This window comes from Eumetopias jubatus, unplaced genomic scaffold (assembly GCF_037043125.1).
Source record: "Eumetopias jubatus isolate StellerSeaLion01/CBP00866 unplaced genomic scaffold, mEumJub1_p1.0 scaffold_2, whole genome shotgun sequence".
Classification (NCBI taxonomy): domain Eukaryota; kingdom Metazoa; phylum Chordata; class Mammalia; order Carnivora; family Otariidae; genus Eumetopias; species Eumetopias jubatus.
Window position 1 is genome coordinate 139718799 of NW_028274808.1, and position 27545 is coordinate 139746343.

The window sequence follows — 27545 nt, forward strand, 5'->3', positions numbered from 1 at the left end:
TTCGTCTATTTGCACTAACCCTAACTCCCTAACAAAGTGTCAAGCTAGTGTGGGACACAAATACTTAGCAAAGTTTTTATTTTTCCAAAAAAATCACATTTGATCAGATTTCCATCGGCATCCCTTAAACACTTTAAGTTGCTTTCCTTTTTTTCCAGACTTGACCTTCAGATGCCCCCAAAGGGACACCGATCCTGAAACCAGTTGGAAAATAAATTAAAGCAAGCAATGTCTAAATAAAGGGAGTGGGGAAACTAACAGGAGCTCTTGACATTAATCATTGTTGCTACCTGTGACGCCTGGGTGGCTCAGTCGGTTGAGCATCCGACTCTTGGTTTCGGCTCAGGTCATGATCTCAGGGTCGGTCATGAAAGCAAGTCCTGCATCAGGCTCCCTGCTCAGTGTGGAGTATGCTGGGATTCTTTCCCACTTCCTCTCCCTCGGCCTCTACTCCTCCCCCTGCTCTAAGTAAGTAAGTAAGTAAATAAATAAATAAAATCTTTAAAAAAATTGTTGCTACTTACTGTGTGCCAAGTCTTGTGCTAAGCACGCTTCCTGCATTAGCTCATTCAATCCTCACAAAAGACTTGTAAGGCAGATGTAATACATCCTATTTACAGATAATGATAAAACTGACGCTTAAGTAACTTGCCCAAGTTCACACAGCCAGCAAGTGGTCAGTCTCATCAGCCTCCGCTTCTGATTACTAAGCTAGGCTGCATCTCACTTGAACCATCTTTATGTCAATAGAGTTTTCTCTGATCTTTTTTTTTCTTAGAGATTTTATTTATTTGAGAGAGAGAGAGACAGAAATAGCGGCAGAGAGCATGAGTGGGGAGAAGAGGGAGAAGCAGACTCCCCGCTGAGCAGGGAGCCCTGTGTGGGGCTCGCTCCCAGGACCCCGGGATCATGACCCAAGCTGAAGGCAGACGCTAACCAACTGAGCCCCCCAGGCGCCCCTTTGTCTGATCTTCTAAAACTCTCCTTTGGAGATCATCAGAGCACCTGATGCCTTGAAGTCATTGGTGTGGCCAAGTGGGGGCCTGGTAAGCTGTCTGCTGCCACCTCCCCTTCCCTCTCCCCTCCCCCCTGCCAAGAGAGGTCGGTCTGTCTTTGACCATGAAAGCCGGTTGCACCCATTTTTTTCATGTAGAGTGTCCTGGGTTTGCAAGAAGTTAAACATTCATATTCAGAAGAATGAATGAAAGAGAAAAACACAAGGCGCCAATCCTGTTGACAGGAAACATATTTAAAGCCCAATGCTTCAGAGCAAGAATAGCTCTGCTATAGGTAGCAGAGGGTGAGGTAAAGCCAAATCACTCATCACTTCGTAAAATCCTGTAGAGGCCACATCCAAAAACTAAGCTTTTAAATCAATGCCTCATAGAAACTTCCAGGACTCAGGAACTCGAAGAGCTGAGGAGAAATGATCACTCTCTGGTCAACGTCCAAACAGTCTGCTGGGTCTTGAGGGTTTATGATAGAAGGAAAAATGGAGTAGACTAAAAAAATAAATAAAAATAAAGAAATAAAGCAATCATAACTTGGAAGATGTGAGACTTCTCATTCCATTTTTCTAGTAATGTGGTTTTCCAAACCAAAGAAAGCTTATTGTAAAAGGCCCTGAGGTGGAATAGCGTCAGAGGAGGCAAGTGTTAGGGGTTGACTTGTGTCCCTCCAAAAAGATATGTGGCAGGCCAAGCCCACAATGCTGCACACTGTGACCTTCTTTGGATATATGTTTATTGAAATGTACTTAGTTAAGCTGAGGTCATACTGGATGGAGTGGGCCCCGAATCCAACATGACAGGTGTCCTCAGGAGACAACCAGGTGAAGACAGAGACACACAGGAGGGGATGTGACCATGGAGGCAGAGATTGGGGCCATGCAGCTGCGAGCCAGGGAACCCCAAAGATTGCCAGCAAACCACCAGAAGCTGGAAGAGGTGAGGAAGGACTCCCTTACAGGTTTCAGAGGAAGCATGGCTCTCCCACACCTGGCTTTCAGACCTCCAGCCTCCAGAACTGTCAGAGAATACATTTCTCTTGTTTTAAAACACCCAGTTTGTGGAACTCTGTTAAGGCAGCCCCAGCAAACAGCAGGTAAGGTGCCGGAGACAAGCACTGCTAACCACTCTGATCCTCCAGGGCAAACACGAGGGACCTCAGATTCTCCCATAGGCTGGCAGGGCCCACTGCAAACAGAAGGCGCCCCATCGCCACAGCCCGCAGGCTTCCCACCCAGGGGCAGCAAAGGAAAGCAGGGGTGGGGAAAGCAGAGAATGGTAGCCTCCGGTGCCTGATGGCAGTGAGGAAGTGAGTGACTTCATGGCTTCCTTTAAAGTGCTTCCGAGGGGCGCCTGGGTGGCTCAGTTGGTTAAGTGACTGCTTTTGGCTCAGGTCATGATCCCAGAGTCCAGGGAGCATGCTTCTCCCTCTGACCCTCCCTCCTCTCATGCTGTTTCTCTCTCGCTCGCTCTCTAATAAATAAATAAATAAAATCTTTAAAAAAATAAATAAGTGCTTCTGAGGGGTCCAGAGGCAATGTATGTGTTTCTTCTTGTCTTGCTCAAATGAGAAAAGATACATACTTGCCTTCCGTTCTTTTTTAAATATAATGATTTCATCAGGGAGCCTCAGAGCAAGAGCACTGGGATGTGGTAACAGAGGGTGTTGGGCCGGAGTAGGAGCTAAGTGTGATTCAGAAATTAGGGGAGGTAGGGACACACAAGCTATTTGCATTGGGTCTTCCATGAAACACAGATTATAATCAGAAGAAACCCTGGCCTCTCAGAAGCATGTGTCATGGTCAACCCAGCCAGACTTCTGCCTTCTTTTGGCTCCTGGGCCCCATCCCTGGGGTTTCTACTTGCCATCCCAGCTTGCATTTATTCTCCTTTAACAGCTCGTCCCCTTTGCCTGACTTCTACAGAATAGGTACTTCTAAAAATGGAAAATCTCTTTTCTTTCCCTCTAATCATGTAAACAACTCTCACTTTTGTCAATCCCCCCCAGACTTCTATTCTGAACACTGGTCTTGTATATTCAATGTCTACTTGATGTATCTGCTTCTACGTAGCACATTATCTATTATTTCCTCCCAAGCTGATTTCCTCCCCTACGTAACAATTCGATGATATTTACTTGTGCTTTACCCATATGTGCTCATTTAATCCTCAAAACCCACCCTACAAGGTCAGTACTATTCTGACCCCCAATTTAGGGGGAGAAGACACAGAGAGGTAAGAGGTTTGTCCAAGGTTCCATGGCTCATCTGTGGCACAGCCAGGAACCGAACCAGGCAACCCGACTGCCTTCTGAGCTCGTCCCCAATTTGACCTTCTTCCTCTAAATGGCACCAACCTCCACAAACTGGGAGTCTCATTTGATGCATCTCTCTTTCCCTGCACATTCAATCCATCAGCAATCTCCCCATCTTCTTTGCCCCTGCTGTTGTCCAAGTCACCATCACCATTCCCCTGGACACGGACATCTGCAGCAGTCTCCTTTCCTTCCGTTGCCAGCCTCTAACCACCTCCCACGCAGCAGCCAAGGGGTCTACGGCATTGGTCCGCACAGCCCTGGCCCTGCATGGCTTGGCCCAGCCTCCCTCTTCGCCCTCACCCGCAGCTACTCTCCCCTTTGTCCAGCACACTTCAGTTCTCTGACAGCCCAGCTGACGTATGTTGAATTCTTCCTCATCTTAATGCCTTTGTTCATGCTGTTCCCTCTATCTGGAATGTTCTTCTACCTTCACTCCTCTGCTGAAAGGCCATCTTCTCTGACAGGCCAGCCCTGGCCACTGGACCTGAGCAGGTCCTCTCCTGTTGGTCTTCGTCTCAGCAACCCTTCCCCCCCTTAGGGCCCTCAGCACTCGGTATTATCTCTCACTGTTTATATCTGTGTCTCCCCACCTCCTCTAACACAAAACATTCCAGGGGGCAGAGATCTTTTGTTTTACTACAGTATATCCAGCTCCAGCCCAGTACTCAGTCTTCAGATAGGGCCTTAATAAACAACTGTGAATGAGTTTGCTGGAAGAAAATGGAGGGAAGATGGTATGGAATTTCTCCAAGGCCTACATAAGACAACTGGATGCTTGATGAAATTGATCCCTTCAAACATCAATGGTCCAGAAATCAAAGTGACCATTGTATCCTGGGAGATGCGGACGAGGTCAGAGGTATTTTGGTGGTCACTTTCAGCACGACAGGCTACTCCCGGTCTTTCAAAGCTGGTTCCAGAAGTCAGGGTGGAAGACTGGTGAACCAGGGATGTTGCCAGTGATTCTGTTATGTCTTTCTTCCTGTTTCTCCAAGCACTCAGGGGTTCTCTGGCAGAGGCAGCAAACCTAACTATTTGGATTGGGTCTGAAACACCGGTCCCCCAGAAAGTCTTTATCATCAAGAACACAAACTTCTCTCTCAGAAGAATTTTCATTATTTGTTTGAAGCAGATTATAAACAATTTATATTTATCTTCTTTTGAGTTATTTAGCACCAGTATCTGAGGATTACATTTTTCCTCCACAATCCAAGTCAGCTAAGAGTTCTTGACCAAACTCTCTTCTTGGCCAAGAGCCACAAAGAATTGAAAACTAGGGTGGCTATATTGGCCACATCCTCAGTGAGATGAAGTACATTTCTAACTTCATCTTCTAGGGGAGACAACTCTGTCAAAGGGACCTGCTCTCTAACTGTGGAAGATAAAGGGAACCTGGCTCACTGAATTGGGGAATCTGGGAATCAACCACATCTTCTGAAACTTGGCTAGAAAATGGAGCTGGTTTGGCAGGATGTTGGGACTACAGCGGTGACACGCACTCTCCTCCCACGTCACTTCTATGGGAATGGAAATCCACCCAGGAGGGACCGAGGCCAGGGATGTTTGCTGTTTGTGATATTACAGAAAGAACACTTCTTGTATCTGTGGCCATGGTCTTTAATGCCCACATGACATGATGGCAATATACATTATTTTATGAGTTTTGTGTAAGTGTGTGTTTGGGAAGTGACAATCCTAACAATAAGTTGCTAAGAATTCTTCCTAATGTAAAGTAAACCTACATAATGGGAACTCCTTGTAGAGTTTATACAAAGGCTACTGGGATTATTAAGTTTCTTTGTAGCCCTTGGAGGATCCCGAAAAAAGACATGGAATACCTCCCTGATTCTCCTTGTCTCCCTCCTATCACCCCATGGGAGTTTTCTTATTGCTCTTCAAATATACCTTGCCTCAGGCTACCCCTGCTGTTCCCTCTGCCTGGATGCTCTTCCCCAAGATATTCTCCCAGCTCACTCCCTCACTCCATGTTGACTTCTGCTCACATATCTGAGCAGAAAATAACACTCCCCATCACTGTCATTATCTAGCTCTGCTTTTCTCCAGAGTACTTTAAACCGACATTATATATTATACATTTGTTTCTTTATTTATTAGCCATCTTCCTTAATAAAATCAGAGGCACATAAGATCCATGTTTTTTAAATTTTTAAATTTCTCTTTCTCTGTATTTCCAGAGCCCAAAACAGTGTCTGGCACATAGCAGATCTTAGCAAATATTTGTTGAATGACTAAGTGAATAAAAAATGCTTTCTTATTCTGAGTCTTGCTTTCTTTGGTAATTCTCAAATGCCACTACCAGACTTTTCAGAGCTCCATGACACACCTCAGAAATCTGAGTAATGCATTCTTCAAACCTTTTGTAAATGCTGTTCAGATGGGGCTGTCACTACCTCTATTTAAACATGTTTCTGAAACCTAGGTGAAGTATTTAATCAAACACAAATGGTTAAAAATAAAAGGAGCAAAGATCTGATCATAGAGGAAGGGACAGACTTGAGAATTTTCTGCCCTTTTGACTTATTCTCTTTTATTTTGTGTAAGACCCCTACATCTGTCTTAATCTCTTTGCTCAGTACTCTAAAATACTTCGCGTTTTCCAACTGCTCTGCATCCACCAAAACACAGGAATTCAAGAGAATCAAATTATATCTTCTCCCCTTCACATTCCTTGCTCTCAATCTAAAACTCTTTCTTTTCCTCTTTGCCTCTGATTTACCAGGCTTCTTCAGTAGCTACTCATTAGATTTGGCAAATTACACCTTTTAGTATGATTAAATGTGGAAGAGAGGCCCCATGCCTTCATGGGTGAGTTGGAGTCAGGGAGTGGCAAAGGACAGCTCTTTAATGCTTGGTCTATTCATTCCTGGGAAGCCTCTCTCTTCTCACTCAGATTAGACAGTTTCTTTCTAGACTCTGTCCTGAAACAAAGCTCTAATGTTTGGATTTGAAATCCAGGTCTTACCTGTTTTTCATTAACTTCCTGCAGAGGGCTATTTCTGCAGCTGCCAATATTTATCTAAATACGCTTCGGGAACATGGTTTAAAACACACACCAGACCGGAAGTTGCATCATGTTGAAGAGCACCTAATCAGGCACGATGCCCATTCTCTTCGGGATGTGAAAAGTCTAGCTCAGTGAAAACAATTATAGAACCAGGTCTTCCAGCCCTAAGATGCAGTAGACAAGGAGACCAGAGGAGAAATTTAACACGACCACATGCATATAATACAAGTGTTCTTCCCACACATGTTTGCATAGTTAGGAAGAGCAAACACACCAGGAAAGAAATGTCTGACAGGACGTTCCACCAAAGCAAGACATATGAACTAGACAGGGCTCTCACCATCTTCTTGTACCCAGGACCAGTAGCATCATATGCCCAGGGCTGGTGTCATCCATGGAACAGAAGTGGAAAGGCATTATCTTCCCAAATGCTCTCTCCCATTAGCACATTGCACCTTTCCCGGAAGCCCTACTACTGATGTCACTACTGTGTGTTACACAGCAGAAATGGGACCATTGTGTCCTCATGGGTCAAACTGCACCAGTCTTGTTCCCAGGAGAGAGAGGAAGGGTAGGCGGGGAAGGAAAGTTATGCTCTCCTTTTCATCAAGAACACATTTTCAGGGATTAATTTTTCCTATTAGCCTGTTTCCACCCTAGATAAGCTTTCCCCAACCTTTCCACTTTCAAGAATCCCTTTAAGTATTTCTTCTCCACGGACCCCATGTTTTGAGTGATTCTATCTGCTAATTTGTATTTATTACAAAGTGTTACTCATTTTCCCCTGTGTTACTTATTATTTAAGATAGAAACCTCCAAGCAGAGGTTCTGATCAGCACAAGGTAACCAGCGCCTGAGTGTTAATATCATTTCAGTAAAAAAATAAAGGAATATGATATTTCGGAAATTCTGTGCAGCCACTGTGTGAGTTATGTATGTATGGTACGATAAAGAGTATCTCTGGTCTTTGTCCTGGGTTCCTGGCAGAGAGCGTCAAAACCATCAGAATTTCCTGATAGGAGTGTCTTTATTATGCTGCCGAGGTGACTTATGGTAGACCTCTGGATAGGTATAAGATGGGAACGATTGGCAGTTTGCGAGGGAAAGGAGACTCGAGATTAAGTTCAGTCCTGTGGCCAGTGACTTAATCAATCACGCCTATGTAATGAAATCCCAGTACGAACTCTGCCTAGAGGCTCGGAGGAGCTCCTTGGCTGGTGGACACACAATGTGCAGGGAGGGTGATCCGTCCTGACTCCACGGGGACAGGACCTTTCCAGACCTTGCTCTACGTATAGGTGGGCTTGACGACAAAACTGTAAGTGTCAATACAGCGCTTTCAGCGAATTCTGTGAGTTGTTCTAGATAATTACTGAACACAAGAGGGTCGTGGAAATCCCCAACTGTATGGGTTGGAAGAGCAGGTGGCTCTGAGACTTGCAGCTGACGTTGGAAGTGAGGACTGAGCTCTTAAACGTGTAGAGTTTAACTCCAGGTAGTTCGTATCAGAATTGTACTGCTGTATACCCACTTGGAGTGGGAACAGAGTATTCTATGTCTTTAAACATATGGAAATATCCAAATCCACAGAACCTACAACACCAAGAATGAGCTGTAGGGTAAACTGTGGCCTCTGGTGAGTATGATGAGTTAGTGCAGGTTCATCAGTTGCAAGAAATGTACCACTCTGGTGGGGGATGCTGATAATGGGGGACCCTATGCATGTGTCTAGACCCTATGCATGTATCCATAGAAAATCTCTGTACCTTTGCTTCATTTTGCTATGAACCTAAAACTGCTCTAAAAAAATACTGCAGGGGCACCTGGGTGGCTCAGTCAGTTAAGCGTCTGCCTTCAGCTCAGGTCATGATCCCAGGGTCCTGGGGTTGAGCCCCACATTGGGTTCCCTGCTCAGCGGGGAGCCTGCTTCTCCCTCTCACTCTGCCTGCCGCTCCCCCTGCTTGTGCTCTCTCTTCCTCAAATAAATAAATAAAATCTTAAAAATAAAAAAATACTGAAAGTAGGAGTGGTCAGAAAGAATCTATTTGGGGAAAACCCATCTGTGTTCACCTGGCTCAGAGACAATCATCCCGATGGGGAGGAGGATGCTATTGATTTGTAATAAAATCGGGCCCAGGAGACAGGCAGAAACTCCTTTACTAAAATAGCTGCAGGGATAATAATTAGCAAGGAATATGTTTTTTAAAAAATAACATATTGAAATGATAATGATTACAACTAACATTCACTGACTGCTCACTACATGCCAGGCACTGTTAATGCATTTTATATGAACTGGGTTAATTCTCACAAGCACTAAATGATGCTGGTACTGTTGTTCCACCCATTTTACAGGGGAGGTAACAGGGATGGCAGGAGACGAAGTAACTTGCTCCAGGTCATATTCAAGAGCCTGCCTTTTAAACAATTAGAGAGTTATGGAAAGAAGACCTGGGATTGTGGCTGGATTGTCTTCCTTCTGCTCCCAGGAGAGCCCAGTACAGCAGGTACTTGCTGCTTTCATTGTTTAACTACCCTTTTGATGAACCTTCCAAAGTTGGGAGGCAACCTATTTATGTGGTTACACTTTTGGAAAATATCTTTTATCCCTTAGTTCCAGAGTGGCTCTCTGTTCCCCTTCCTCATGTATAAAGTCGAGTTTGGAGTGGGGAAGGGAAAATGTATGGCAAGTCAGGGTGTTATAACAGTTCATAATGATTATGGTGATGACAAGTTTAGAAAAATTTTAGGAGGATAATAAAAATACTAATTAGAGGATTCAAACAAAAGGTCAAAGGAAGTTAGGAACTGACCAAGGAGCAAAGAGCCCAGAACATTTGCTTGAGAAAGCCAGCTCTGGGGAAGGCACATGTAGGAAAGATATTGTTATGGCATCTTAATACAAAGTCACGTTCTGCTCTTCCCGCCTCCGGCTGCCGTAGCAAGAGGGGCCGCCGCCACGACTGCCCACCTGCACGGACGGTCGTCCGGAACGGCTCCAGCTTCGGGATCGAGAGGAACGGGTAGACATACAGCACCGAGCCCAGTAACCTGAAGGCTCGCAACTCCTTCCGCTACAACTGGCGGATTCAGCATAAGACTGTGGCCGTGCAGCCCGCGGCCGATGGCAAAGGTGTAGTGGTGGTCAGGCAGCGGAGATCCGGCCACAGAAAGGTTGCCACCTCCTACGTGCGGACCACCATTCTTGTTAGAATGCCCAGGCCACCCTCAGCAGCATCAGGGGCACGATCCTCGAGAATAAGTACGGCCCAGATCTCCACGTGACTGCCATTCACAGAGCCCGAGCCATCCTGCTCAGCCAGGAGCCTGCGATGGAGAAGAGGCCATGGGCCCGCCCCACCAAGAGTTCCTGAGCACCTGCCCGCCACTTCCAAAGCAATAAAGATATCAACCATACACACATATCATGTTCCTAAGACATTCTAATTTGTAGTTTGCCCGAGTGCTTGCTATGGACCTAAAGGCAACCTAAAGGGACCCTGGGGTCCAAAAAGTGCAAACTGGTAAGACATCAGGCCTTTTCATCAGGGGTTAGGTAGGAGAACACAACCCTGAACAGAGATACGCAACATTTCCAAAAAAAGGAAATAGTAATTCAACATAGATTGTTGACTCATCTGAAACAATGGGAGGGTTGCAATGCATCTAGAATACAAAGACCTAGGAAACCAGCTATTGTTTTATCTGCAATGGAAATATACTAAAATAGCAAGCAAAGTCTTCTCTCTTGATCATATCACTCCAATAAACTCATCATCCTCTAGTAACCACAAACTGATCTACAGTTTTGGAGAAAAGCATGGACTTGATTGCTTATTTGTGTTTAGGTGTGTATGTGCTTTTGTGTGTAAGAGGGAAAAAGAAAAAGATAAAACTTAGTGATAAGAATATTTACAGAAATCTCCGGGGTTTTCTTATTGTGGTAAAAAAAGCATAACATAAAGTTTACCACATTAACCATTTTTAAGTGTACAACAGTTCAATAGTGGTGAAAATATTCACAGTATTGTGAAACAGATCTCCAGGACTTTTTCATTGTGCAGAACTGAAATTCTATACCCATGAAGCAACAAATGCCCTTCAGCCCCTAACCACAACTCTGTTTTCAGTCTCTATGAATTTGATGCCTCATATAAACGGAATCATAGTATTTTGTCTTTTACTACTGGTTTATTTCACTTAGCATAATGTTCTCAAGGTTCATTCATGTTGTAGCATGTTATCAGAATTCTCTTCCCTTTTAAGGTTGAATAATACTCCATTGTATATCTATACAGGAGCCCTCACCCACATCCACCGGGGATGCATTCCAAGACCCCCACTGAAACTGCAGAAAGTACTGAGTCCTATATATACTGTTTTTTTTTTTTTCCTAAACATGCATAGCTACCATAAAGTTTAATTCACTAGGCACAGTAAGAGACTAACAACTTTGAAGGTGTCCGCTGACCAACTTACTGGAGAGCCTGACCTATGTCAATTTACTAATGGACTAGGATGAGAGGAGACTTTTTTTTTTAACACCAGCATTTTGGAGAGATGCTTTTTTTTTTTTCCCCCATCTGACTCTACTAAGTATCCATTAGCAATAATCACGCCTTGGATAAACCTCACTGGCTACGATACTGCCACTGCGCAAAGCTCTACTAAGTATCCATAATAGCAGGGGGAATTTTAGACCTGGAAAGAGGACAGCTTGGCCTCCTGGCCAGTGGTAACGGAATAACCTGGGGCCAAGAAAACCTCGCAGCAGCACACCTCCCACAAACACCACCCATACCTAGGGCTGGTATATCTCCACACAAGTTATTCTTTAAACCTTTCTGTCCCTCACTTAAGAAATATAATGTATGTTCATCATTAACAAAAAAATTAGGGCATGGAAGGTAATGCACTGAAAAATAAATGTGCCCTTGCTCACAGTTCTGCCTTTCTAGAAAGCTTTCATGTAATATAGTCTTTATGTATATACATAAATACATAAATATATATACATGTATATACATAAAGACCATATACATGTATATGTATATACGTATACATAAAAACTGTATTACGTGTGTGTGTGTGTGTGTGTGTGTGTGTGTATGTATTTTTTTTAACTTTCTTTTAAACAGAATCATCAGAGCCTGGGTGGCTCAGTTGGTTGAGCATCTGACTTCAGCTCAGGTCATGATCTCAGGGTCCTGGGATTGAGCCCTGTGTCAGGCTCCCTGCTCAGCAAGGAGTCTGCTTCTCCCTCTGCCTCTGCCCCTCCCCTCGTTCATGCTCTCTCTCTCTCCAGAATAAATAAAAATCTTTAAAAAATTAAAAAAATAAACAGAATCATTCTGTACATACTATTCTGTAACTTGATTTTTTTCATTGATTAACATATCTTTGGACATTTTCTTACGTCAATATATAGGGAACTGACCCCCTTGTTCCCCATTCTTTTTTAACGACCACATAAAAATGGCTGTAAGCTAAGGGCGCCTGGGTAGCACAGCCAGTTGAGCACCCGATTCTCGGTTTTGGCTCAGGTTGTGATCTCAGGGTCGTGAGACCCAGCCCGGCATTGGGCTCCATGCTCAGCACAGAGTCTACTTGGGACTTTCCCTCTCCCTCTGTCCTCCTCCTCAAATAAATAAATAACTATTTAAAAAATGGCTGTAGGTTACAAATGAGTAATTTAATAATTTCATGCCCATTTATGCTGGCCATTTATGCTGTCTACATATTTTCATTAATACAAATGAATGTCTTTAGGCCTATATTTTTTCAGCCTTATGCAAGTGTATCAATAAGGTAAACACGCAGAAATGGAATAACTGGCTAAAGGGGGTGTACATGTAAACATTGATGGATATCACCAAAATGCCATCCAAAAGTGTGCCAGGTTTCGTCTCCCATGATCAGAGTATGAGAGTGCTTGTCTTGCCTACAGACTCTGCAATACTGGTCTCATTATGTGTTTTTTCCACCACCACCAATTCTCCGGTAGAAACGGTTTCTCATTGTGTTATTCACGTTTCTTTATTTCCTAGTGAGTGATCGCATCTTTTCATGTGTTTGTGGGACATTTGTAATTCTTTTCATGTCCTATTCATGTCTCTGACAAATTTCCATCAAGTTCTTTTTATTGATTTATTCAAGTAATTTTTATGTTACGAAAATAAGTTTTTTGTCTGATGTGCTCCAAATATTTTTCCCCTGTGGGTTGTCTTCTGACTCTACTCATAGTGTTTTGTTTTTTTTTTGTGGTCATAAATCATAAGTTTATATGCAGTTAAGTAGATCAATATTTTTATTTTAGGCTTTTGGTTTGTGTCATAGTTGTAACTGCTGTCCCTACTCCGTGATTATTTTTAACATTCACCCATATTTTGTCTCTTTCATTTCAGATTTTATCCACCCGAAATGCATTTTAATGTAAGAAGGGGGAAGGAATATAGATTTACTTTTTTTCCAAATGGCTAGAAATTTTCCTAACATTATTTGTTGAATAAGCCATCTTTTCTTGTTATGAAATGTTATCCTTATCACATAATAAACTCCCAAATCACCTACTAAATTTACTCTGTTATTCACCTCTACTTTGGTGTCATCACAAATTATTTTAACTATGTACCTCTATGATACATGTTTATGTTTTATTATTTTTAGATATCCCCTTGCTTTTTTGGCATGTTATATTTGCAAATGAACCTTTTATCAACTTCTTAATATTTTGACTTTTTGTAGTTTGATTTGACTAAGATAAGTTACTGTATTGTGAAAGCTTGAGTTTTACTTACCCAGATAGAAGCCATGATATTCCACCTTTGCTTGTGTTGAGATCAGACGAACCTATTAAAAGAAAAAAAATTACTAAACAGAATAAATCTGGGATATTCAGAATACAATAATCTCAGAATAACCCTAATCTTTAATCCAGAAAACAGAAGTCAACATTCAAAGAGACCACCTCAGCAAGATGATGTGTCTCTAGCATCAAGTACCCTATTTGCTAAACAAATATTTACTGAGCACCCACTGTGTACAAGGGACTGTGCTGGACCTGGGAAGGGGTCAAAAGAAGAGAGAAAAAAAATCTCTGTACTTAAGGGGTTTACAAATATGTTTCCTGGAAAGCAAATTCTTGACTCGTTTAAAATTCCAATAGAACTATGTTGATTACCGCATTCTTTTAATCAGGATAGATACCATCCTAGGGAAACAGAAACAGAAATTGTCTGCCCGGACCCCATCCCCAAACAAATTTTAGCTGGCTTCAGTTGGATTCTTTGTGTTTGATTGTGCTATCTCCATTTACATTTTACAAGGCTCCGAGCCTACAGCCTGTTATAAACACACATGCCTGCTCTTTGAGGAGGCAGTCCAGTTCCTGGTAGGGCCCAGAGGTAAAAAGGGCAATTCTTTGGTGGAGCCCTATTGGGAACCCAGGCACTTTTCCTATGTAGACATTATTCAAACATGCTGGCATATCTCCAGGGTTGATTTAGAAATGCAAGTCGCTCCCACCAATCCTGGGAACAAAATATTCTAAAAATTCAAGGATAGCCCCAGAACAAAGATCAGTAGGAAATTACACTAGTAGTCCCTGGAAATATTTAGCCTGATTCTCCCAGGCCCTCTGTAGCCTAGGGCAGTGGGCTTTCTAGCTACGTCTACTACTACATCCCTCTGGAGAGACAGTGTCACCAGTTCTCACTTTGCCTCTGAAAGCTCAATCTCCTTGAGCTTCCGTTTCCTCCTCTGCAGAAAGGGAAGAGGAGGGCGGCTGGAATCATGTGTAAGATAATATCAGCTAGGATTCTGAGTTCTTACCATGTGCCAGGTCATATAAAAAGCACTAGAAGGTTAATTTCACAAGGCTTTTTGTCATATTAGTTCACTGGGGCATAGAGGGCACTAAAAAAAATAATGAATGAAAGAATGATTTAATATAAGCCTCACAACAATCTAGGGAGCGAGGTGTCATTAAGAACATCTCCACTTTACATATAAAGAAGCTGGGGCACAGAGAAGGTACAATAACGTTCTAGCCGCACAGCAAGTAAGTGTCCCCCTGCAGAGTCTGGACAGTCACACTCCAAAGGTATGAAGTTAACTCCCATGCTCGGCCTTACCCAAGTGCTTGCCCCATACATTGTCACAGCTGAGGCGCAATATGTGCTGATCCGGTATAATTTGTAAATTATTAACAATTATTACTGATTTAAATTTTAAGAAGATATCACTCCACAGTGGGGGCCAAATGACCTTACAACAGAACTTTAAACATCCTCTTCAGAAAGGGATTCGAGCATCAACATCATTTTCTTTACTTCATCCTCCCTCCCTATTTTCTCAACAGATGGCTCTCTACACGACCACTACAGCTCTGAGAACAAGATTCTGGGTGTCTTTACAGCTTTAAACTCCCTTTCCTGTCAGTCTGACGCTTTCTGCCTTCATGAAGCCAGTGGGGATATCTTTGGAGAAAAACGTTTTAATGAGTTACATTTTTTATGATGTTGATAAAACAAGTTGTAAATATAGCTCTCCCCAAGGCCAGAGTCTTGCTGTCTGTGCAGAACACAAATCCTGGGGCAGAATTTCTGTCCAGCAGTGTAACTCCTTATCAGCAGCCAGAGGGGCCTTCAGCGGACCCGGGCATCTGGAACCCTGCACAAACCACAGTTTCCTATATATGGTCATTTGCAATCAAGGACTCAGATTCCCCACCTGCCGACTCAAATGCCAGTGGGATGAATCATGAGTAGTGGCTGCGACTCTGTTGCAATCAAAGAAAAGGTGAGTCTTTTCTAAGGAAAAGCCAACTTCTCAGATTCCCAACGCTCAATATCTAAATACACTTTTCTCCTACCACCAAAATAAATAAATTAAATTAAATTAAACGAAATAAAATAAGCGGTCTCCCTTAAGAGGAGCAAATGCTCACAAGGATGGGTGGGGTGCCAAGTCCTCCGAAGGAGCTCGAGCCAGCCCCTCCTAATTCGCCAGGGACCGAAAAGACAGTTGTGACTCCCTGCTCAGTTTCTGTCCCCAAAACGTTTAGGGCTGGGGAGGTGAGATGGCCAGCTGGTTCCCTAAAAGTTAAGGGTCTCGGGCTGGACAGCGGGGTGTCAGTCTGCGCCCCGCCCTCACCATAGCTGGGTGACCCTCCCAGGGCGCACCACGTTTGCTCCTCCATTCTGAAATGGGGGACGTGGACTCTCTGCCGCCGAACCCCCGCGGCCCGCTGGTCTGCGGCGTGGGCCGCGCTCCAGGGGAAGTGGGCCGGGTGCCCACCGCTCCCAGCTGCCCGGCAGCCGCGGGCGACTCGCGGCGAGGCCGATCTTACCTGCAGCGCGGCCGAGGGACCTGACGTGCGGGAGAACGGCGAGAGAGGGAGTGCACCCCGGCCGCCGCCGCTCCGCGCCCGCTGGGCCAGCGCCGGCGACCGCACCCCTTCCTCCCGCCCCTCCCCGGGCCTCCCGGCTCCACCTGACCGGCGCCCGGGGCCCTGGGAAAAGCAAGCCGCGCCCCTCGACCGCCGGGGCTCCACGGCCGCACCCTAGCGCCGCAGCCCTCCGCTTTCCGGGGGGTGCAAAAGTAAATGCTTTGTGCCAGGCACAGTTCTAAGGTCCTTACGAGGAGGCCCTCATTTAAATCTTGCAACAGCCCTACACAGTAGATACAGGTTTCTCGGGTATCCGAGAGTAGAGTTCCTGGGAAGCCTTTCCTAAGCTAAAATGGCGTGAAGTGAGGAAACGATCACCGTTTATTTATATGGAAAAAACTTTTGGGCATTCCCAGACCACACCCCCCCACACCCCCCCAAATAACCTCTCTTAGGCTTTTCTGATACTTTAGACACATCTTGCCAGCAGATGGAAAAATACATCAAAATACAGCACAGGTGCTCATAGATCCAGTCCTCAGCTATGGTGACTTGATGCTGAGATGCTCAGTGTCATCCTGGGGGAAGGAGGGCGCCTGGGCGGCTCAGTTGGTTCAGTGGCTCAGTTCATGATCCCCGGGTCCTGGAATCTAGTCCTGCACACATCAGGCTCCGTGCTCTGCGGGGAGTCTGCTACTCTCTGCCCCTCCCCCGAGCTTGTGCGCGTGCAATTTATTTATTTTAATAAATAGATAAAATCTTTTAAAAAAATCCTGGGGGAAGGAGATTGGGGGGCACTCTGGCTAGAGGTGTCTGCTCCCTTTATAATGAATGCCTGCTGCTAAACAAACGCTCAAGACTTTTCGATTTCGCCTTTTTTCCTTTCTTCTTTCAGTTAGCGAAAGCAGGGACTAATAATGTAGGTATTTAGTGACAGCGAAGAAGCCTAACAGGCACTTTGGAAAGTCGGGGGATACCTGTACTGTGATTACCCACATTTTATAAATGAGGAAACCTAGACAGAGAGATTAAGTAACTTCAGCAAAGTCACACAAGGAGGAAATGGCAGAACTAGATTTTTGAACCCAGGTAGTTTTGTTGTTCCTCTGCCAGGCTTATTGGCTCTCTAGTAAGAGGATAGGAACCACAGACTTGGGGAGATAATAAGGTGGAAGGGCATCCTCGGCATCTGGAACAATAAAACAAATGAAGGAGGCTAAAAACCAAAGCCCTGGTTGTATTGAGGGAATTGTGAGCAGTTGTGTGTTGAAGGATGTAGTAGAGAATGATAGAAGCTACCATTTATTGGGTATCAGGCATTGGACTCAGTACCTGATTGCATTCACTCTTTTATCTTCAAGGCAACCCTAGGAGGTACTATTCTTCTCAGAATTTGCAGCAGAGGAAACAAGCTTAGAAAGGTCAAGTGATTTATCCAAAGCCACTTGAGTAAAAAGTGTCATAGCTGGGACTCAGCACTGGCCTCAGCCCTTAGGTACCTTTCCTCTGGGCACGGCTGGATCTTGAATGACACATTGCGAGTATTGGGGCGTAATTTAGCAATAGTAGGGAAGTACTGAAAGTGTTTGAGGGAGACTGGCAGACAGATCTAATTCATCCTCTAAAAAGATAGTTATGCAGGTTCCATAAACAAGGAATCAAAAGAGAGAAGAGAAAATTAAAATCCTATAGGGAGACTCTAGAGCCTCTGCTACTTGGACTTTAAAACTGACAGTTAATTAGAGGTGGAATTAGGGCAATTGTGGCAGTTTGGGCTGTTACAAGTGGGGTTTCACCATATTTGTCTTGCCTTCCACTTAGTGAAATGCAGTTGAAAGTGCAGGACTCCACAACAAAGGCCTGAGGTCAAGAGCAAAGGATGAAGGTCAGGATGGAACAGGCACTCTTTCCCAGAGAGAAGCAGGTGCTGCTCTAGGGCAGAGCCAATTCCAGGATTTGTTCAAGAGGCTGAGTTAGACATCAACCGAGAAGGCTGGGAACAACCTGACACAGGAACAATCAAGAAGAGCTGTATCTTAGTCCGTTCAGGCTACCATAACAGGCTCCCATAGATTGGGTGCTCATAAACAACAAAACACTTATTTCTCACAGTCCCGGAGGCTGGGAAGTCCAAGATCAAGGCTCCAGCAGGATTCAAGTCTGGTGAGGGCCCCCTTCCTGGTTCGAAGACAGTTGTCTTCTTGCTGTGCCTCACATGGCCTCACGGGCACGTGAGCTCTCTGATAAAAGAGGCCCCAGAGAGCTCCCTGGGGCCTCTTTTATAAGGGCACAAATCCCATTCATGACAGCTCTGCCCTCCTGACCTAATCACCCCAAAGAAAAGCCCCCACCTCCGAATACCACTGCTTTGGGGGGTAGGATTTCGATGTATTAGTTTTGGGGGGATACAAAATTCGGACCATAGCAAGCAGCGTACAACAACTCCCACAGTTTCCTCTTAAAAAGTTACTACATAAAATTTTTAATTGTGAAATATTTTAAAGATACCAACAGGAATAAATGATATTATAATAATACTGACTACCAGTGTACCCATCACCCAGCTTTATCAAAACTTAAACATTATTCATTTAGAATGTTTTCAAAGATATTTTAAAAGATAAATGGAGGGGCGCCTGGGTGGCTCAGTCATTAAAGCGTCTGCCTTCGGCTCAGGTCATGGTCCCAGGGTCCTGGGATCGAGCCCCACATCGGACTCCCTGCTCAGCAGGAGGCCTGCTTTTCCCTCTCCCACTCCCCCTGCTTGTGTTCCCTCTCTAGCTGTCTCTCTGTCTCTGTCAAATAAATAAATAAAATCTTTAAAAAAATAAAAATAAAAGATAAATGGATACCATTGATATTCCTTTTGTGCTCTTTTGGATCCATTTGCCTCCTTCTTTCTCCAGAGATAACCCAACAATAAATTCAGTGTTCTTATCTTTGTGCATGTTGTTATACTTGTTTCTTTTTTAAAAATTTCTATTTATTTATTTGACAGAGAAAGAGAGAGAGCACAAGCAGGGGGAGGGGCAGAGGGAGAGGGAGAAGCAGGTTTCCCGCTGAGCAGGGAGCCCAATGCAGGGCTCCATCCCAGGACCCCGAGATCACGGACTGAGCTGAAGGCAGACGCCCAACTAACTGAGCCACCCAGGTGCCCCTATACTTGTTTCAAAATATCTATATAGCCATAAATATTACATAATACTGTTCAGCAGGTTTTTAAACTTTACATAAATGATATCATGATGTATTTTCTTCCACTAGCTCTTTCTGTTCAGTGCTAGCCACTCGAGTAGCCACAGTCATTTTAACTGCTGCATTGTATTTTGTTTTATGACTACATCATGGTTTATTCATCATTCTTCTGATGATGGACATTAATTACATTGTTTCAATATTTTTCTACTATAATTCTGCAATGAACATTATTGTACATAGTTTCTTGTTCACAGGCATGTGGGTTGATGACATTATCACTTGAAAATAAAGTAAGGAAAGAAAAAAGAGAAAACACTTGAATGCTTGGTACAGGGAGCAGGTGGTTACTAGGAGAAGTTATGAATAGACTTGCAGATTAGGTGACTTCAAAGAGTATTTAAATGGAACAGTATTGTGAAAAATTTTGAGAGGATGGGCAAATGTATCAGCTACTGCCACCATCATGCTATATAACAAACCATCCTGAAATTCAGGGGCTTAAAAGAAGTCATTTATTCTCTCAGATCAGCAGGATGGCTGGGGTGGCTCCGCTTCATGCGTTCATTCTGAGTCCAGGCTAAAAGGGCAACGGCTACCTGGAGGAAACTCTTCTGGCGATGTCAGAGTGCAAGAGGGCACACTCAAATGCACAAGCACTTCTCAGGCCCTTGATTGCACCATGACTTCTAACATCCTATTGGACAAATAGGATCGCCAATCCTATTGAGGGGGATGAGTGGGTGGGCAGAGAATCGTTCTGAACAGTAACCTAACCCATCTTAGCAGTATACAGAGAGGTGTTGAGGAGGGGTTGGGATCTCCCAACATGGCCAAACGTTGTCAATTGGAACAAGGACAACTAGAGAGGTTCCTACATCCAATATTCAGGTCTGGGGACAGGTAGGAATATTGAAGGTCTCAAAATCCCAGGGGAGTGTTAGCCATGGAAATAAGACCTCCCGAGGAAAAAGAGCTCAACCAATAAACCATTAAATATTATTTTGGTCTTTGAAACAACAAAATAATCAACAATTTGGCTTTTTTTTTTTTTTAAGCACCAGCTATATGCCAGGCACTGTTCTAAATGTGTTGTACACATCTTCTTATTTAACTTTCACCTCAACCAAATGAGGTAGGTCCTAGTACATACTATTTCTGAGTTGCATAAACTGTACAGTGTAAGATCCTGGGCCAAGGTCACATAGCCAGTAAATCATATACTTAAGATTCAAACCCAGTCAACCCGCTCCAAAGCTTATCTTAATCATGACAATGATAAATCTACACATAATGCCAAGAGGTTGACCCAAGGGGCTTCCGTGAGAATGAGGGGGAGGAGAAAGGACTAGCAGGTAATCTAGGTGAAGCCATTCTTTTATGTTCAAAATCTCCACAGTTAGTCACATTCTCTAACAACAGAAACTGCCATTATTCATGAACCCTTGTTAGCTCAGTAGACAGGGAAAGAAATATAGATTAATTGCCTTTTATGGGTCCCTCCCATTTCTGGAAGTAAATCATTCAACAAAAGAGACCCATGTGCAAACTGTTGGTTGATATGCAACAGTAGGAGAGGGGCAGATGGTTTGGGTATTCTGACTTCTGTGGTTCAAAATTCTGTACCAAATTATGATGAACCTGTATGGTAGGCAAAATAATGGCCCAAAATAATGCCGGGAAACTTTAAATATGTTTTGTTACATGGCAAGGGAGAACTACGGTTGCAGATGGAATTAGGGTTGCTAATCAGCTGACCTTAATATAAAGAGATTATCCTGGAATATCTAGGTGGGCCAAATATAATCACAAGGGTCCTTATATGGGGAAGAGGGAAGCAGAGGCTGAGCAGAGAGATGGCTCAACTGGTCATTGGGTCATCGCTGGCTTTGGAGACAGAAGGGGGTGATAATCCAAGGAATGCAGGGGGCCTCTAGAAAGTGGATAAGGCCAGGAAATGGATTCTCCCTTGAAGCCTCTAGACAGGATGCAGCCTGCCAACACTGCGATTTTAGCCTAGTGAGACCCATTTTGGACTTCTGACTGTAGAACTGTAATAAACTTGTGTCATTTTAAGCCACTAAGTTTATGGTAATGTTATGGCAGCAGTAGGAAGTAAATTCAGCACTCCTGTGGGCATGACCTCCACTGGGTGCCCTTTGCTTCTACCCTCCAAGCAGTGCAGGTAGATCCTCAAATCAGAGCCAAACAGTAATTGAATAAATCTGGTCATTGCTAAGAAAATTTAAAAGAGAAAAGGAATAGTTGAACTTCCTCAGTTAATAAAACTGTCTTAAGATGGTTACATGGTTAAGTTTTTTTTTTTTTTTTTGATTCTAAAAAGCTGTCTATCAAAGTCTTGGCTCTTAACCAACCCCCCAAACCTCATCCCTTCCACTCACTGCTGCCCTCTTCAGGTAAGCACTTTCTTTCTTTAGTTTCTTTTATATTCTTTCATTGTTCTTTTTTTTAAATAAAATCAAGCCAAAGAAATACACATTCTTATTTCTTCTCTTTATTACACAAAGGCAGTATATTTTTATAGTTTTGTACCTTACTTGTCTCAATTAATTCATTGCTTTTTGATCAAAACAGAGGTGTGGATTTATTTTACTTAAAATTCATTGGCAAATATTTATTGACTGCACACTACCTGTAAGGCATTGGTAAGTGTTTCTCGACTGCACACTACCTGTAAAGCATAACACTACCTGTTAGGTGCTATGGAAGATTAAAAGGAAATAATGTGACATAGTTCAGTTATCAATGAGTTTATAATCTGAGGTCAAGACCAACTCCTGGGAAGCTAAAGTCAGTAATTCAAGATGCTTTATAGTTTGTTACATATAATGTTAAATTCTGGGGGAAAGGACTTGTGGCTTTAGAAGAAAAGGGACACTAAAAGTTTGGGACAGTCAGGGAAGGAGGCAATGCAATCCGAATGATTTTAACATGATCCTTTGAAAGAAATCTTACTTTCTTTTTCATTTGAAATTAGTGTGCCCCGTATTTCTCAATCACAGCCTTACGGCCATTGCTATTTATCCTGAGAAAAATTTCAGTGACAATATTAACTTGAAGAAAAGGATTAGAACTAATCACTTGTCATTTAGATGCCGGCAAACTTTTGGTTTGGTTTATCTACAGTGACTTAAATGGTCAGAATGCCTTTTTTCTAATCTTCCAGCAGGCTGATATGGGTTGCCCTTTAAACAATACAGGGGCTACTGGGGCTCAGGAAGATCTCAAGCAGTGGTTCTCTGGTCTGGGACATGGGAACGCGTTAGAAGTGCAAATTCCCTCAGACCTACCCCAGACCTACTGCTTTAATAAGCCCTGCAGGTGATTCTGATGCAGCCGAGAGCTTGAGGAGCACTGGTTTAAGAGGACATCCTTCCTTAAATGGAAGGGGAGCTGCATTGGGACAGAGAAACAGCCTTGCTTAAGGAGCCGGTGCATGGGGAGCCCACCAGATTCACAAATCTAAAGTGATGATGAGCTTTCTTCCGAGAGAGATGTGACGGAGTTCTGCCTTCCATTCTGCATTGTAACTCCTGACTCCCATTCAGAGGTTGCCATGATATAAACTATTAAGTACCACCTCCTCCTGGAAAATTCTGGGATTAGCATAGTGGCAGGAGGCGGATATTTATTGAGAACCTATTATTTATGCCAGACATTGAGCAAGGCCTTTGCAGAGACGGGCTTATTTCACACTTACTAGCCAGTTTCGATTCAATGTGATTAGCTCTATTTCGCAAATACAGAGACAGGCTCAGAGGGCTTGGGGAACGTGCACAGGTTGTGTTCCGCGCAACCAGGAAGTAATAGGGCTGGATTTACATCCAGAAGGAAACGAGCAACAGGTGGTGGTAATGTAGGATTTATTTGAATTGTTTCAGGTTCAGAGTTTAACCTCTTTGGTTTCAGGATGGCAACTTTAAAACAAAATACACTCTAACCATTTTTTTTTTAAAGATTTTATTTATTTATTTGACAGAGAGACACAGCGAGAGCAGGAACACAAGCAGGGGGAGTGGGAGAGGGAGAAGCAGGCTTCCCGCTGAGCAGGGAGCCCGATGTGGAGCTCGATCCCAGGACCCTGGGATCATGACCTGAGCCGAAGGCAGCCGCTTAACCGCCTGAGCCACCCAGGCGCCCCTAACCATTTTTTGAATTGTTCTCATTGTAACAACTGCCCAGTTACCATCTTTTAGACTAGAATCATGCTATGGCATGATTATAAAACTAATATTTTTTTTCCTCAAAGGATGAATTTTCTCAGAAGGAAATGTTGGATGATAATAATGATAAATATTAGGATCTCAGAAACCAGGTTTGTAGTCATTCAGAAAAAGAATGCAGAAAAGATTATTTGATGACATTTTCACCATTCTCAATACGTAGAACTACTTTATAGTTTTAGAAGAAGCCAATTTTTCCTATATCATCTTGTCCCTCTCCTGTTTAAATAGAACAATTTGTGAGTCAAATATAAGATTTTACATCAAAGTTATTGAGGTATATTCAAAATAGATGCTAGAATGGGAAGCAAAAACTAATAAAAGCAGATTTAATTGACTGAGTGGTTGCAGATACTAAATGTTGCTCTTACAGTGGTGTGCTGAGGCTGGCTTGACATGCAAAAGTGAATCGCTACATTTTTAGGAATTTTGCAAGCAAACATAGCCATTACTACACATTGTATTAAATAAACACAATCGTGGGGCAACTGGGGGGTTCAGTCGTTAAGCGTCTGCCTTCAGCTCAGGTCATGATCCCAGGGTCCTGGGATCGAGCCCCACATTGAGCCCCATATCAGGCTCCCTGCTTGGTGAGAAGCCTGCTTCTCCCTCTCCCTCTGCTTGTGCTGTCAGATAAATAAATAAAATCTTTAAAAATAAATAAACACAATCAAATAAATTATATTAAAAACGAAGACACCCAAACTTCCTAATTATTTTACATTTTACTATTCTTGATCCTCTTGAAGCTATTTATGTCTAGTATATCTGTGGAGTAGAAATGCTGTATAAAGTTGTGTTCCTGTCGTCTCTCCCCAATTCCAACCTTGAAGGAAATTGTGGTGGTAGGTTGATTGCCCTTGGTGGGGCGTACACAACAGAAAAACCAGCAAATGCTACAAATCAGGCCTCTCCTGACTCCAAACGCTGGTGTGAAACATTTATCAGCATGCTGCTGATAACAATAGACAAATTTAAAATAAAGACACGATCTGAGTTCAAGTGTTTGTCTTTGATATGTATCTGAAAACTATAGCCAAAATGGCACTGAATTTAAGGACTATATAAGAGTTCTGGCAGAAGAGAAATAGCATACTCAAAGGGTTTAAAGAAAGAGTTTTAAAAAGGGACTATTTACAGGGATGCCTGGGTGGCTCAGTTGGTAAGCCTCTGATTTCGGCTCAGGTCATGATCTCAGGGTCCTGGGATCAAGCCCTACGTCAGGCTCCCAGCTCAGCGGGGAGTCTGCTTCTCCCTCTGCCTCTGCCCGCCCCCCACTCATGCTCTCTCTCTGAAATAAAAAAAATCTCTCTGAAATAAATAAAACCTTAAAAAAATAAAAAGGGACTATTTACAGAGGGTAGAAAGGGTTAAGTTAAAGGAATCCACACTGATGGTGAAGCCCCTAGGGCTAGGAACAGGATGAAATCATTACTACCTTTATACTTGTAGGGCAAGGGAGGGATGCTGTTAGAATGAGAACTGGACTGTGGAAGAGGGGCTGTGGCTCCGTAGGGAACCAACCAGAACCACACACGGAGCAAGGCAGTGGGGAGAAGAGGGGAGGGATAGGGGTAGACACACCTTAACTTCTACCAGTGTCTCGGTTTGGCCAATCTCAACCAGAAGCCAAGGGCAAGGGAGCCTTGGAGAATCATTTCTGGAAAGTCAGTTTCCTAGAGCACAAACAGGGCAGAGGCTCAGTGTGGAGAGAGAATAAGCAGCAAAGGGACTTTTGGGAGTCACTAGTACTGACCATTGGTTCATTCCGGACACATTCCTTAGTGAGGGATATTTAAGGGAGACATATTGGAACTGGTTTTTAACAATTTATGAACATTCTCCCAGAGAGTGGGATTCTAGTAAACTTTCATAACTAACTGGTCTTGGAACTTGGTGGCCTTAAACCAAAATGAGTCAGGGGTAAAACTGCTAGCTTTTCTGTTCGTTTGTTTTAGAGAAAGTTGCAGGGTGGGTCTATTTTATTGTATAAGTCAAGTGACCACAGTTTTCCTGACAAGCGTTAAATCCAGGTTATAGGAGCTTTGGACCATTTTTAAACACCACTTTGTGCCCATGAAGGCCTTCTGGCCAAGACTTGGAAATCCTGGTTTTCATCTGGAACTTGCAAAGAAAATCAGCCAGGACAATGACCTATGACTATGTCCTAGGGCTGTCATGAGGACCGCATGAGGCAGAAAACATAAAGGAGTCATTGCTCTTGATTGCCTGACGTGCCTGATGTATTACTTGGGAGCGTCCTGGACGAGTAGCTACTCTGGGGACACCATTCTAAAGGACTCCTAGTTAGACTTCTCCCAGGCTCATTTGGGGCCAGAATCCATTATGCGATCATGGCATTTTAATATTAGGCTGAGACATATAAAACAACTGATACTGGACTATTTTTAACCAACAAAGTCAACAATTATATGGCGCTGAACCTGGTGAGATATTCTCAGTATCGTCTCCTCTCCTGTTCCCACAACGTCTCTTCAAAACCTTCGTCGGTGAGGTGTTGCAAAATCTGTGAGAACTCATTTTCTGCCACTCACCCCCAAGTTTTCTAAATTTCATGCCTATGAAATTTCAGGTCTCAGGAAACTTTTTCATAGGCAATCCTAATGATTCAGAGATTGGCTCCTGATACAGCTTCTCTAGGAGCCAGAGAGAGATGTGTTCTGGGGCTTAGAGCTCCGCTGTTGGGCAAGGGACAATCACAGGAAACCGCAAGGAAGTGAAGTTTACACCAAGTCCCAGTAGTATCTACGGAAATCCCAAGCAGGGTTGTGGCCTCCTTTCCCCCAGATTTTATGAAAACATGCTTTCTCAAGTCTTGCTGAGCTTGCAAATGTGCCATGAAAAGGTGCCAACAGATCTCAGCTGGTCAATGTCGCTGGCAATATTTTTGTTTTTGTTTTTGTTTTAATGTATCAAGCAGCTCCCCAGGGGGGACAGGCACCCATGGCCAGGCTCACAGAACGCCGAGACTTTGGGGCTCAGTTGCTTTCTGACTGTGCCATTGCCCCTTCACACGCCAATCAACTTATTTGAGCCTTGGTCGTCTCTCCAGGGTGAGTTAGGGACACTTCATAAATTTTTGTGAGTGCATAAAAGAACCTAGCCATTTTCACACTACATCAAGGATTCCAAGAGGGTTTGATGGTAATAAATACAGCATAAATAATCATCTTATTGTATCACGCATGGAGATTTGAATTATTCCTCTTTGTACTGGGGTTTCAACTACTTGCGGAAGATGAGCTAAGATGATCTGGGGCTGTGTAATTTCTTATTCATCTGGCTCATAGCTCGGTCCATGTGTGCCTGTCTTAGATTCAACCCCTTCAGGCAGGTTTTCTCCAAAGAACTTTGCCTCAGTTTTCAGAATGATTTTGCCATCTCAAAGGTGATGTCTTATGTTAATGAGAGGAGTAATCTAAAAAGAACATGACCAAAAAAAATGCAACCAGACTGTCATTTATTAATACAAATTTATATAGTGGCATATGTTATTGGAGAAATCAGAAATTCATAACACACAAATTGGTATTAGAAATACAAAGATTATTTGAGTCAAGAAATCAGGTTGACAGCACCACAAATGTTTCACTCAGTCTGAGCATGTGTGTCCTATCCAAGAACAATGAACACCTACAGGACACTGAAACTAAATGTCCTAAGACTGTGCAAACACATTCCAACATGACTTCCACATCCAGGCGCGGGTCTGCAGGCGGCCTCCAGGAGGCCCGGGGACCATAATAGGACAGCGAGGCAGAAAAAAGTCGCAGACTCCTCGCTTTCAAACTTCACAGCCAGTGGGGGAGAGCAAATAGCAACCCCGTAGGGCTTCTTGTTCCTCCTGACCTAATGACATGGTATAGAAGATTAGTAAAACACACACAAGGCATTAGTGAGCAAGTTAGAGAAATTGAAAAGGAGGGCTTTGACTGAAATATAATCCTGCAGCGGTCACCAAATTATCGGATTCCTGCTATGAAACAGAAAACATAAACAAAATGAGAAACTGTATCAAAGGAGTAAATCTCAGCTTCCCCCCCCCAACACTTCCTATTTAATAAGTGTGCATCCACTGAAGAAGTACCAGCATTCGAAAAAGTATACGTAGTCGGGGAGAAGAGCAGGAAGGGAGGGAGGTGGGAAGAGTCCCAGGCTTTCCTCTCACACAGAGAGCTCTTGGTCTCATGGTCCTCCCCGGATGCTATCCTTGTCGCTCAAGACCACGTACATGGAAGCTGCTGAGAGCACTCGGAGGTCTCGGTCTCCATCTCTTCCTGCATTAGCTTCACTCTGCACTTGCCTTCACTCTCCCCATGCATGTGTCCTCCTTGGCAGGAGTGGAAGG

The 27545-nt window shown here is 43.6% G+C and overlaps 1 protein-coding gene and 2 pseudogenes across 1 annotated transcript in view; 1 reads left to right on the forward strand and 2 right to left on the reverse strand.

The window, feature by feature from the left end:
* Positions 1-15787, reverse strand: part of ANXA3 (annexin A3) — a 47837-nt gene extending 32050 nt beyond the window's left edge. The window contains exons 1-2 of the mRNA XM_028100677.2: positions 15699-15787; positions 13147-13198 (exon numbers count right to left, since the gene is read on the reverse strand). Coding sequence (XP_027956478.1) covers positions 13147-13161 — 15 coding nt within the window. The 5' untranslated portion in view covers positions 13162-13198; positions 15699-15787. The remainder of the gene's footprint in view (positions 1-13146; positions 13199-15698) is intronic.
* Positions 7957-9723, forward strand: LOC114206664 (large ribosomal subunit protein eL28 pseudogene; annotated as a pseudogene).
* Positions 10940-11013, reverse strand: LOC114206868 (U4 spliceosomal RNA; annotated as a pseudogene).
* Positions 15788-27545: the final 11758 nt, after the last annotated feature.